General features: G+C 39.2%; 1 protein-coding gene across 1 annotated transcript in view; it reads right to left on the bottom strand.

Moving 5' to 3' along the window:
• Nucleotides 1–546: 546 nt before the first annotated feature.
• The window catches only part of PLEKHO2 (pleckstrin homology domain containing O2), an 85,509-nt gene continuing 72,688 nt past the window's right edge, over nt 547–13,367 (bottom strand). The window contains exons 4-6 of the mRNA XM_088452871.1: nt 12,069–12,173; nt 6,316–6,417; nt 547–4,432 (exon numbers count right to left, since the gene is read on the bottom strand). Coding sequence (XP_088308997.1) covers nt 3,170–4,432; nt 6,316–6,417; nt 12,069–12,173 — 1,470 coding nt within the window. The 3' untranslated portion in view covers nt 547–3,169. The remainder of the gene's footprint in view (nt 4,433–6,315; nt 6,418–12,068; nt 12,174–13,367) is intronic.

Raw genomic sequence — 13,367 nt, 5'->3', positions numbered from 1 at the left:
TATTATTATTATTATTATTATTATTAATAATAATAATAATAATAATAATAATAATAATATTGTTGTTTACTTATAGCAATGGTAGCAGATGGACCTGAAAGTGTGCTGTTATTATAAGGCAGTAGTTGTTATTATAAGGCAGTAGTTGTTATTATTGTGTTGTTATTATAAGGCAGTAGTTGTTATTATAAGGCAGTAGTTGTTATTATTGTGTTGTTATTATAAGGCAGTAGTTGTTATAAGGCAGTAGTTGTTATTATCGTGTTGTTATTATAAGGCAGTAGTTGTTATTATAAGGCAGTAGTTGTTATTATTGTGTTGTTATTATAAGGCAGTAGTTGTTATTATTGTGTTGTTATTATAAGGCAGTAGTTGTTATTATAAGGCAGTAGTTGTTATTATTGTGTTGTTATTATAAGGCAGTAGTTGTTATTATTGTGTTGTTATTATAAGGCAGTAGTTGTTATTATTGTGTTGTTATTATAAGGCAGTAGTTGTTATTATAAGGCAGTAGTTGTTATTATTGTGTTGTTATTATAAGGCAGTAGTTGTTATTATTGTGTTGTTATTATAAGGCAGTAGTTGTTATTATAAGGCAGTAGTTGTTATTATTGTGTTGTTATTATAAGGCAGTAGTTGTTATTATAAGGCAGTAGTTGTTATTATTGTGTTGTTATTATAAGGCAGTAGTTGTTATTATAAGGCAGTAGCTTTATCCTTGGTGAATGTTTTTTCTGTGCTGCTACCGATGGTGCGACATGGGTGACACAATGAGACACAATACAAGAACCAGATTTTGTAGAAACCTTAAAATAGTCATAACTTTATTTTGCATTTATTATAACTGAGTCTTCATCCTCTTCTGATTGTGGGATACAGAGCTAGGATTTATTTATCACATGAGCAGCAACTACCACAGTCAGGGGCCTAACTACTATAGGTATTTGAAGGCCGCATAGCAAAAGTTTGTATGGGCCCCTATGTACCACCCAATGGTGAAAAATGTATATAACACATGTAACCTTGCCAAGGAAGATAGGGCCCCCTTAGCCCTGGGCCCCATAGCAGCTGCACCCCTTACACCTATGGTAGTTACGCCATACTTGCCTACCCTCCCGATTTGGTCGGGAGCCTCCCAAAAATCGGGTGCCGCTCCCGTCCTCCCGGGATGGCAGGTAAGTCTCCTGGCTGCCGCCGACCCCACCTGTCCCACCGCAAGTCTCCCGGCAGTGAAGGGGGGCGGTGATGCGATTTGCGTCATTTTGGCACCGCCCCCCGCTTCACACTGCCTGTAATATCGGCAGTGTGTAGCGGGGGCGGGGCCAAAATGACGCGCTCGCATGGCTCCGCCCCGCCCGCAAAACCTTCTCATCTTGACGGCCCCGCCCCATCTGCTGGCCACGCCCCCCCATTAATGCCGATCTGGCTGCTCCCTCCCGGAAGGGGCAGCCAGATAGTTGGCATGTATGAGTTACGCCCATGACTGATACTGCAACTACGGCTGAGTGTGCATGATTTTTGTGTTGTAGAACAAGAATGAAAGGTTTAGAAGGCAACATAGCCAGGGGCAAGGACTTATAGCAGCACCTGAGTCCTTTACATTCAATGATATACATTCAAACACATGTAATTAGGCCGCCTTTATGCCCCCATACTTTCATGATTAATAAGATGCACTGCGTTTATAAGCAGCTCTACTCATCACTAATATCTATAGTGAATTCCTGGTGTATGTCCCAAATCAAAATCAAATCCACTCAGTTTAGTACAATACCTGGAGAAGTTGTGCATCTACTGTACATAAGTGTTCCCATCTAGAACCTAGAACAAATTCTGGTAATGCACAACAACAATTATTATATACATATGTACAGTCTACTAAAATGCCACTCAGTTATCAGAATCTATATCTCTGGAGGTGGTAAAATGTGGAACATGTGACAGTCTCAGACATCTATTGCATGAGTATTGGTAATGCTGGATATACACTATACAATTATCTGGCGATCCGCCAGATATCAGCAGATCGGCCAGATAATTGTACAGTGTATTACCGAAATCGACCACCTGAAATCTTCCAGAATGTCCAAAAGATGTGTTAATTAGTCAGCCACATCAGGCAGTGTAAGCGCTGCTGCGGGCCACTGTTCCTTCACAGGGGAGGAACGTGGAAATGTTTCCTCACCAAGGGAGGAAAGCAGATATCGTGGCAATAAATGGTGAAATATCTGGCAGTCTTCGCCTATGATATTTGATGGTTTTACCTTGTAAGACATTGGGCGGGATGCACCAAAGGGAGAAATGTGGTCAAACCCTGAAAATGTGTGTTTGACTGCATTTCTCACATGCACCAAGCTTGGTTACGGTGGGTAATGCCATCTCCTAATTGGCGTTACCCTATAAAAGGCTATGGGCTTCTTTCGGGAGAGTGCTGTCAGAGGGATCCAATCAGATCACTCCCAGCACCCCCCGAGGCGCGTGTGTACTTCTGCGCATGTGCAGAACTACGCCAGAGGGGTTTCTGGGTCATAGACCTGGCACTCACTCCATCGCAAATGACCGCTCTTACCGGGAGGTGTTTCGGTGTTCGTCATGCATATCGGTGTTGCTAATGCCGGCATGCATGCGAAGGGAGGCGGGATGCATTGCTTCCCAAATGCGATGCGTCATGCATTCCTCCCAAAATGTGTGTTGGACTGACAGATATTTGATGCTTCAACTGGTAAGGCCACAGAGTGACTAAGATTCTACTAGAGATACAATGACATGCCTTGGATGTCATTGCTCTGACCATGTGGAAGGCACCATGATTCCAGTGCCTATCGCTAAAATTTACTGGATAATTTAATATTTTCTTTTTAATCTATAATATACTTTTAGGTAAATATCCCATATTGGTATATATGGCATCTTATTGTATATTTACATTATGTTTGTCTTTGTACATACAGGTAAATGCTCTAAGATTAGACATGTTCTCTGGGTTCCAAAGAAAGGATCCTATGAAGTATTTTTATAGTTAGAGGAAAAGCAAAGACAGATTAATTTTACACAGAATGCACAGAGCTTCATGTGTTTGTCCTCAAGCTGTAAATAGAGAATGACAAAAGGTAAAGTGCTAAAGCAGTTTGTGCTCTGATATCTGCAAGTTCCTCCATTCTAGTAATCATTAAAAATTAACACTTCTCCTTTGGAGTACAAGTAATTCTTTCAGCTTCTCTTTCTGCTTCTCAGTCTGTACCTCTGGCATATTTAATGTGTTTTTGGGTCCTTTGATCTCCTTCAATACTTCTGAAGCTTCTTGAAGGTCCTTCATTACCTCATTGAGAAGTGTCACTTGATTAACATCGAGCTTATTGCTCTCTGGGGTCTCTCTAAGTTGTTCCTTCAAAACCTGGTTTAAAAGTGTCTCTGTTCTCTCTCTTCCACAGGCCAGTTTCATCTCCATTTTGTTTAAATGGTCTTTAGTTAGCTGTAATATAGAGTTGTCAGGGTGTACCTCACTGCCATAGCCCTTTTTGTTTTCAGATAAGAGGTCTCCCATGGAAAGTGACTTTGTTTGTCTCTCAAGGCCACTAGTTTCTATTGGAGTTTGGATGGCTTTCTTTTTGTACTTTAACTCTGGAATCTTCTTCTCATCATGCCAGAGTGTAATTGGCTGTTCTGTAGGAATTTTTTGAATGGTTGGCACTTCATTTTCCATGAGGGTGTCTTTTTCTTCTACCGCAATGTGCATACTATTTCTCTCTGGGGACATTACATCCTGAACGTCTCCTTCATCAGTGACCTCATCATGCAGATGACACGACACCCTCTGACTTTCTTCCTGTAGGCTGCTGTCACTACCGTTAATGTCCTTTCTTTCTATGTCTTCTGCGAATACCCCTTCACAGGTGCTTAGTGGTTTTACCAGCTCATCAGACTCAAAGTCTACCAGGTTTTCTTTGCTTCCTCTCTCAGCTGGTTGTATGTTTTCTTTTTCCAATATCTCTGAAGATGATCCCACCCATTTAATCTTCATCTTGTCTGACAAAATTTTGGGGGGAGGTTTGGGAGGAGAGCCTACCGCCTCACTCAGACTTTCTCTGCTCACACTGTTGGGTGTTTTGGGTCTTGGCTTTTCTTCCACTATTGTCTCCTCATTTTCAGACAACAGCCTCTCATGGTCATAAACACTTTGTTTCAGGCTTTTCGGAGGAGGGGTTGGTGCAGAAGGTGCTTGTTCATTGCTGTCTGTGGCATCTGGGACAGAATACTCTGAGACGGGGGCATTGTTTGGCTTTGTAGGTGGCATGGGGATCTTTACTGGTTCCTTCTGAGGTTGGGGCTCTGTATCCTTATCCCTGGGGAGAGGGGTAACTACTGTCAAGATTCCAGTGTCCAACACCTCCAGGCCTAGTCTTAGAGAATCATCAGCAGCAGCATCCGCCACCTGTATGAGATGTGCAGACAACCAAATGTATTAGTGGCAGTTAAAATTATATTACGGTTACTGAGACTGTACAGCTACTTCAAAATAGTTTTGGTTTCTTACATATCTACAAACCTAAAACTAAATTGTATCCAGGTGACATGTTTTAGGCTGGCATTTTCGGAGGTTTGACCACATTTTTCCAGTTGATGCATCCCATTCCCAGACATACAATTATGCTAGCAATACTGGGATTGAGCAGGCCACATACGATGCCGCCTGGCTGGAGTAAAATATAGCCAATGAAGGATCATATAATGTAATTCCAGGTGGTTATAACATTTGAAAATCTTTGAAATGACAGAAGCTGATTTGTTGCTTTGCACAACTTCTCCACTTTATCTCTCTCCAAGGCTTGATACACATCTCCCTATCATACCCATTGAACATGTCATCTCACATTCTAAGGGAGTCCAAACTGGCCTGGTTGGGGGGGAGGTGTGTTAAAAGAGAGGACGTAGTTGTTTGGGTGTCCAGATAGATCACAGAGGAAATAATCCGAGATCAAAGCCTTTTCTAGGTCTACGCATGGTTTAGAGTTAGGTAGAAGCGCCTTATCACTAATCTGTGACACTGGGCACACAGAATGATAAGTGGACAAATTGAGAACCACTAATCTGCACTGTTCATTTTACAGAAAGGGCAGAACTTTAACCAGGAGCACAGGGACAACATTAGAGGGATGAAAATTGGGATAGGTAGACCACCCTTGTGGATATGAAGACGGTCTGCTCAGAAAGATGGTTGTCGTTCTTGTGGATGTATGTAATTTTTGTGCCATCATCAGTGTGAATTTATACTATATGTTTAGTCTTAATACATAGTGGTATAGTGTTGGAATAGGTGCTGTAACAGTCGCCTGGGGAGAATCAACCAGATCTCCAGTGGACCAACAGGGAAGCAATATTACAATATATTTTGTAGTATAAATGCATTATTTTGTAACAAATTAGATTTTTATGGCAGAAAATTATTTAAACACAAAATCAGTTTTGTAATACTCAATTGATTTTGTGGCATAAAATGCTTTTGTGACACAAACTTAAGTATGTTAGATATTCTGCAAAATTAATTTGGAATATAGAAACATTTATTTTGTGACACAACAATAACTCACATGCAGCTTTACTCTTAATCATGTAACAAAAATGACTGATTGACAAACTGTAATCATACTCATTAGGGGAGGGGGATCCCTAAAGCTACATAATAATAGCACCCACTCTAGGTCATATAATTGCATACTGTTGTGACACATTATAACGGCACATATATAAATACATTTAAGTTGATAGCCAACTCACCTAGGCGGTACCTCAGAGACCTCCAAATAGCACTACAGGAACCAGCACACCCTCCCAATACTGGTCCCATCCATGCCTCTCAGAACAGCAATACAAAATAGTGGATGCTCATATCAACTTAATGGTTTTTCACAGGTGCTTGTAAAGGGAGGGTTTGACTCTGGACTCTGACTTCTAGTATCATGTAGTGTTCAAGCCTTCTTGCTGTTTTATTTGCAGTGTGCTGGAGGGAAACCTTTTTTCTTTTTTTTCTGTAGTACAGCGTAAACCCCCTCCCTTTATAAGCACCTGTGGAAAACCATTAAGTTGATATGAGCAACCACTATTTTGTATTGCATTTGAGAACTCTTATGTAGTCAGCTGGTTAGCTCAGCTCCAGAGCATGCAAAGTGCACACAAGGTATACCGGTAAACTCACTTGCATTCATCTCTGCATCTACCCCAAAGTGAGCCACACACATATACATGAGCATAATAGTATGACTAAATAACTTTAGGTACCATGAGATATATTATTCTGCATGTGAATTTTCCATATACCTCTTTGAGGTGGATCCTTGTGGGAGGTCTTCTTTTTGTAGCCGCAACTTTAATTCGATCCCGAGTCACATGTTCTAGTGAGCAGCTGGTGTCTACCTTCACCTACCGGAAGACAATATCAGAACATTATAAATTAAAACTTATTTATTTTGCCCCTTTGAGAATGTGTTTGTAGCCTAAACAATATTGTTTTGTCCTTTTAAATATGTAAAGTGTGCTTCCTTTTGATGATGGGAACTTCAAATATATTTGGCATGTACAGAAATCATATGACTGCCGGTTACACACTAAGCAATATATCGTCTGATCCGGCGGATCGGAGCGACATATTGGGAACATCAGCCAGTGTGTACCTGCTAGGTCTCTGATGATGCGGGCTCTCGAGCGTGATGGGCGACAACCTTAACGAGGGCCTTGCTGCTGAATGCAGCATGGCCTCCGCTGTCGCTTTGTTGCTGCCGCATTGGCAAAAGACATCGTCTAGTTTGTACCAGCCCTAAGACTTTGACAGAATATGAAACCAGGATTTCAAGGTGGTAAAGTGATGAATTATAATAAAGGTAGTTGGCTAATTAGTTGGGAGAACCATCTTGCCCAGTCTATTTCTATTGGTGCAAATATGACTGGGCAGAAATATTTATGTCTGCAAAAGTGCAACCTGAAGCTACTGTATGTGACTAACTCAGGGAGCCTGTTGTATATCTCAGCATATGCTCCTTTCATCCCATGTATTATATAACATGTACATGTATGTACTCTTACTGTCTATAGGACAGTAAACAGTACAATTGAAAGGTTACAAGGGTATCACCCAGGCGTCAGAATTCCTTAATATGCCACTATTTGCTAAGAAAATATGGCCTCCCACCACCAGACTCAACATATACAAATTTAAAAAAGAGGGACTGTGAAATATGCTGTAGGGCGTGTTTGACACAGTTGGGCACTTATTGCAGTTATGAATTAATACAGTGCACTTGGACAGACATCTTTAGTCCACCAGAATATTAGAAACCTAAAAGCAGCACATAGTAGTGCTAGACAGTTAAATCCTTAATGGGTACACAGAGGAAATGGTTGGCACAAAGTACGATGAGGGAAGATGAGGCTTATAGCTTTGGTATCTTCCACCCATCCCTGGCTTTTGGCAATAAAGCAGATGCAGCATGGGAAGGATATAAGGGGGCATATTTAATTGCCCACGTAATTTTGGCACAAACCATTATATGGGCATTGCAACCATTTTTCAAATAATGCAGCTATGCGTGCTCCTGGTAGCCGTAGATTACATCTTTTTTTTAGCTGAAACTTGCATGAAATGTAAAAAAAACAAAAAAAAGGGGAACCCTTTGTTCCCCTAAAAAATAAATTGGGTTTATAGTAATAATGGTTATTACTGTCCCAAATAAAAATGTATTGTATTTTAAAAATGCAGCAAATGGATATATTTATATATATATATATATATACACATATAGATATATACATATATATATATATATATATATATATATATGGTGAAAGGAGTGTGAGGGTAGCGCACAGTAAAAGATGATACCCTTATTAATACAAATGAACGTGTAACTAGTGCAAATATGTGAACGGTAAAAGAGTTGCTTCAAAGTCACTGATCCTTAATTAAAAGGCGGCTGCAGTCCTATTGGGGTCCGTTTTGGCTAGCAGGTGAAGTGGTTCTGGAAAAGAGGTTTAAGAAGACATGCGCCTGATAGTGTAGTATTTAAAAGAATAGTACTGAGTGCTCGTAAGAATAAGTGTGCGTACCAAAAATAAACACTTTTAAGCTTATCTGTGTTCCAGGGATGAGTAGTCCACACTGGATAAGTTTAGATGGGATGTCATCAACTTGATCACCTTAGGGGGAGCTTGTATAAGCTCATGGGAGAGGGAGTATATATCGTGTAGTATATTTTTGAAAATTATATAATAATTGCTGAATAAATAGCCCGTAGTATGTTCTCCTCCAGGGACCACCTAATACCCTCTAGGAATCCCTCTTAGGTGCTTGGATGTTCAGTGTATGAGAGCTGAATACATATGCAATCTCTCGTCAGTATATTCCAAACAGGGGATTTTATTAGGTTTACAGGGTATGGGGGAACATAAAACAAGATATAAAAGAATAAAAAAATGGCTTATCTTATATAAGGGTACCCAGTCCTCTTTACATAACCAAGGATAAAAAATTCCTAGATCAAGATCCCCTGATCGATACCCAGCACAAACATTTTATTTGTGAATTGATCTTATTTATTTTAACTCACAATTATTTTAAACTTTAGATCAATTTTATTTACAAATGTGTGGTACCGCGATGGGCACGATCTTCGCACATAGTTATGCGAATCTTTTTATGGGGAACTGGGAATCAGAATTCATTTTTGATAAAAATCCTTTCAAAAACAAAATACATCTATATAAACGCTACATCGATGATATTATTATTATATGGAAAGGTTCAGAAGAGGATTTTAAATGTTTTATGGATTTTATTAGTGTCAATGATTTTAACTTAAAATTCTCTTCCAACCTACAAAGAAACAAAATAGAATTTTTAGACATTATCCTTGAAGGATCTCAGAATGCTATCTCCTCAAGCACTTTTATTAAATCAGTAGATACAAATAGCTATCTCCACTATGGTAGTGGATATGTCAGGAGCTGGAAAGACAACATTCCTTATTCTCAGTTTCACCGTATAAAAAGGAATTGTAGTAATGATGAAGTATGTTCACAACAGCTTAAAGTCTATGCAGAGAGGTTTAGGAACCGTAAATACCCTGAATCCATCATTTCCAAAGCTATGTCCAAAACAGAAGCTGTAGCAAGGGAAGATCTTCTACAATATAAAAATGTAGATAATAAGAAAAAAGAGGATATGATCCCCTTCGTCACTCAATTCAGTAATGAGGAGAGTAGGATTAGACAGGTCCTCAATAAACATTGGGGCATCTTACAAATGGACCCGGTTTTATCTAGTATTTTACCTCAAAAACACATGATCATTTTTAAAAAAGCCAGAAACTTAAAGGACATTTTAGCTCCTAGTATGCTGAGACACACGGTCCCCACTAAACAAACATATTGAAATGTGTTGGATCATATAAGTGTGGAAAGTGCAATATGTGTAAGCATCTCCATCCCAATAGAAAAACTGTCATCAACCTTCAAAGCTCAAGGACTTACAAGATTAAAGATTTCATCAATTGTAACAGCTCTTCAGTTATCTATGTATTGGAATGTCCTTGCCAATTGAAATATGTTGGCAAAACTAAAAGAAATTTGAAACATAGAATCCAGGAGCACGTAAGGAACATAAGGAATAAGGTTGAAAGTCATTCAGTGTCCAAACATTTTAAAATGTGCCATGATTCGAATCCAGAACTCTTAACCTTTAAAGTTATTGAACTTGTGAAAGTAGGTGGAAGAGGTGGCAATCTCGCAAAAAAACTCTCACAGCGAGAAATGTTTTGGATTTTCGAACTCAATACACTGCAACCTAATGGACTAAATGATAGCTACGAAATAGCTCCATTCCTTTAACCTGGTTTTATTGCTCACTTTATTAATATTTTAACGGCTATCAAAATTTTAACCGCAATTTTTATTCTAATGTTACATGATGTGTATCTGTTTTATGTGACAACTACTTTTTTGTTGCTTTTAAAGTTTTTATGGTCTCATACTAAACAGATCGTTTTAAGGCTTGTAACTATTTGCCATAACAGTGTACATATACATAAGGAGGTGGCAATTCTCTCCTTTTAGTTCCCTTTATATGTGGTTTGCTGTATCATTTATTTATATGTTTTACTTTTATTCTTTGTTATTATGTATTATGGCATTCATAATCCATGGTGCAATTATGCTTTACTGTACCTAATATTTGTGCTGCATTAGCTATGTTTAGACTGTAAACAACCATTTACTATTCCCCTTTTTTCCTAAAGTATGATTTCTATATATTAATTATCTTTGGCACCAATTTAACTGCTGCATAGTGGGTTTGGTATCCTATCCCACTAACAAAATGGCCGCCTGTGTATCTCTATATCTTACAAGCTTTCTCTAATCCAAAAGATGGCCACTGCTTATTCAAATGCAGTTTTCTGCATTATTAAAATGGCCGCCGCCATGTGGGTACAGTATCTGTCCCACCAACAAAATGGCCACCGCTACAAGGAATTAGACCTTCTAGCTTGCCTTTTAATGGTCCCCACTACACATATACCTAGCCAGGTTAGCGATTTAGCCCCTGACAAGTATATAGAGCCATTTCTTCTACGGCAATTTGGAAAAAGGGGAAGGGAAAAAAAATATATATATTATTTTTTTTTGCCGTTTTTGGCGCCAAAGTGCAGCAGCACACCTCCCCCTATCCAGGGGATAAATAGAAGGCACTCCAATGACCCACACTACTCCTGAAGAAGTCCTGAAGGGACGAAACGTGTTGAGGCCAGCAGACCCAGGCTCTCTGTATCTTTGGTTATGTAAAGAGGACTGGGTACCCTTATATAAGATAAGCCATTTTTTTATTCTTTTATATCTTGTTTTATGTTCCCCCTTACCCTGTAAACCTAATAAAATCCCCTGTTTGGAATATACTGACGAGAGATTGCATATGTATTCAGCTCTCATACACTGAACATCCAAGCACCTAAGAGGGATTCCTAGAGGGTATTAGGTGGTCCCTGGAGGAGAACATACTACGGGCTATTTATTCAGCGTTATCCGGTACGCAGCCTCTACTTATAATTATTATATAATTTGCAAAAATATACTACACTATATATACTCTCTCTCCCATGAGCTTATACAAGCTCCCCCTAAGGTGATCAAGTTGATGACATCCCATCTAAACTTATCCAGTGTGGACTACTCATCCCTGGAACACAGATAAGCTTAAAAGTGTTTATTTTTGGAACGCACACTTATTCTTACGAGCACTCGGTACTATTCTTTTAAATACTACACTATCAGGCGCATGTCTTCTTAAACCTCTTTTCCATACATATATATATATATATATATATATATATATATATACATATATATAGATAGATAGATAGATAGATAGATATAGATATATCTATATATATATATATATAGTATATAAACCATTTTTTTGTGTTTAAATATATGCTTTAATTAAATTTAGGGTGCCTAAATTGATTAAAAAAGTTGATTTTTGGTTATTTAAAGTCACTATTGGTTTAACAACCAATAATGACATGCAATTATTGGACTAATTAAGCTAGTTGGAAACCTCCAATTGCTTAATTAGTCATTAGGGGGTTCAAAAGCAAGTTCTGCCAATTTTTCCTTAAAATAACGGTTTTAGGAAAAACTGGACTTGCTCTGAAGGTGCTCAAGAAAATAAAAACCTTGCACCCAATTGAATACCAAAAGTCTTGCAGCTGTGAGAAAAACCCTGCAACACGAGATTATTGGGAAATTCGCTCCCAATTGAATATGCCCCAAGTAGTCACCACACTGATGCTCAATGGTGGCCTTGTTCATGTGTAGGCAAGATTGTATTGGGAGGAACTAGACTAGCATAAAGCTAGTCTGAGAATCCAAACAGCAGCGCAAAGCAGCGATGTTACGTTTTCATAAAATTTGTGCAGGAAGATTGTTTTGTGCAATGAACCTAATATATGCAGAAATGGTGTAGGGCAATTTGAGGCAACATAAAGCTGGTAAATATACTAATCTGTAATTACATAGATCAGTACCTCATCAAAGATTTTGTTTTTGCCTCGGTTTATTCCATCATTCAGGGCCTGGATCCAAGCGTCTCTTTCCTCTATACTCCTGGCCTGAAATTTCACATCTTGCACCTAGGACATTAATAGTCATTATTCACTGTGGCCATTTAGCAGAACATGATGAAACGCATGTTATGAAATCATAGAATGGGCGGGGGAGGCGGAACATTATCAGAAACCTCTAATTGAAGTAATATTTTCCAAAAAAGGGATTGTTTAGAATTGCGACACAGCCCTGTGACTCTCCTACATTACTGGCAGCTGTGCTGCTTTGCCGAGTTCAGCTGATCATATTGCCACCAGTCACATTTAAATACAAGAGATAATCTGATCATTTTGAATCCTAATGAAACATAATGTACACAACTAGATACAAACAGTTACACAGCAATGTTACAGGGACAAATTCCTTGTAAACAAGCAATAAAACAGATAAATGATGTCTATTTGTGTGTTGAAATATTGAAGGATATTCAGGAGGAATTAGAGAACCTCTTCTGAACACAATAGCCTAATAAAAGCCTTTCCTTAGAATGAAGAATTGGCCTTTTGTTGAACCCATGAAAGTCATATTTTCTCTGTTTTCTGAAGCAAAAAAAAAAATAGTTCTTCCCTATTGTGTTTAACTTCAGACGGTTACTTCCTACTTGTGTAATAGTGATTGCTAAATCTGTTGGGGAAAAATGTGTACAAACTATTACATTACTTGTGTACAATAACAGAGGGGTTTTACTGTGGAATGAACTGGGTCATGTCTACTCTATACTCATTGACATGAGAATGTCTCCTGACTTTTTAGGTTGAGCATGAAAAGGGGATGTGGTAACGCATCATACAGGGGTGTAACTATATTGGGTACAGGGTGTGCGGTGCACATGGGCTTCTAAGTCCAAGGGGCCCCACTCATCACACCCTGCATTCATTTATTCAATACTTGTCCCGTGTCAGCGGTAGCAGCGCTGTACAAATCACCAGCGAAATGGCGCTGAAGCCATTTTCCTGGTGGTTTGCGCATGCACAGTAGGGAAATGGCCGGGAAAATGGCTGCCGCGCCATTTCCCCGGTGATCTACGCATGCACAGTATACTCTGGCACTGAGTCTACTGCTGCACTGAGTGCGCTGCCAGCCGCCGGGTAGAGAGGAGATTGCACACGGGCCTCCTCATCTCTTTATATGCCCCTGGCATTATCGTGGTGTGTCCAGCACTTTTGAAATGCTGGACCCTCTCCCCGTCTTTTTCCCCTCCCCTAAAAGCACCATTTTGT

The sequence above is a fragment of the Taudactylus pleione genome, unplaced genomic scaffold, assembly GCF_031769625.1.
Source record: "Taudactylus pleione unplaced genomic scaffold, aTauple2 ptg000556l, whole genome shotgun sequence".
In the NCBI taxonomy this organism is placed as follows: domain Eukaryota; kingdom Metazoa; phylum Chordata; class Amphibia; order Anura; family Myobatrachidae; genus Taudactylus; species Taudactylus pleione.
Note: the sequence above shows the minus strand (reverse complement) of the source record. Positions and strands in the feature narration are given on the sequence as shown.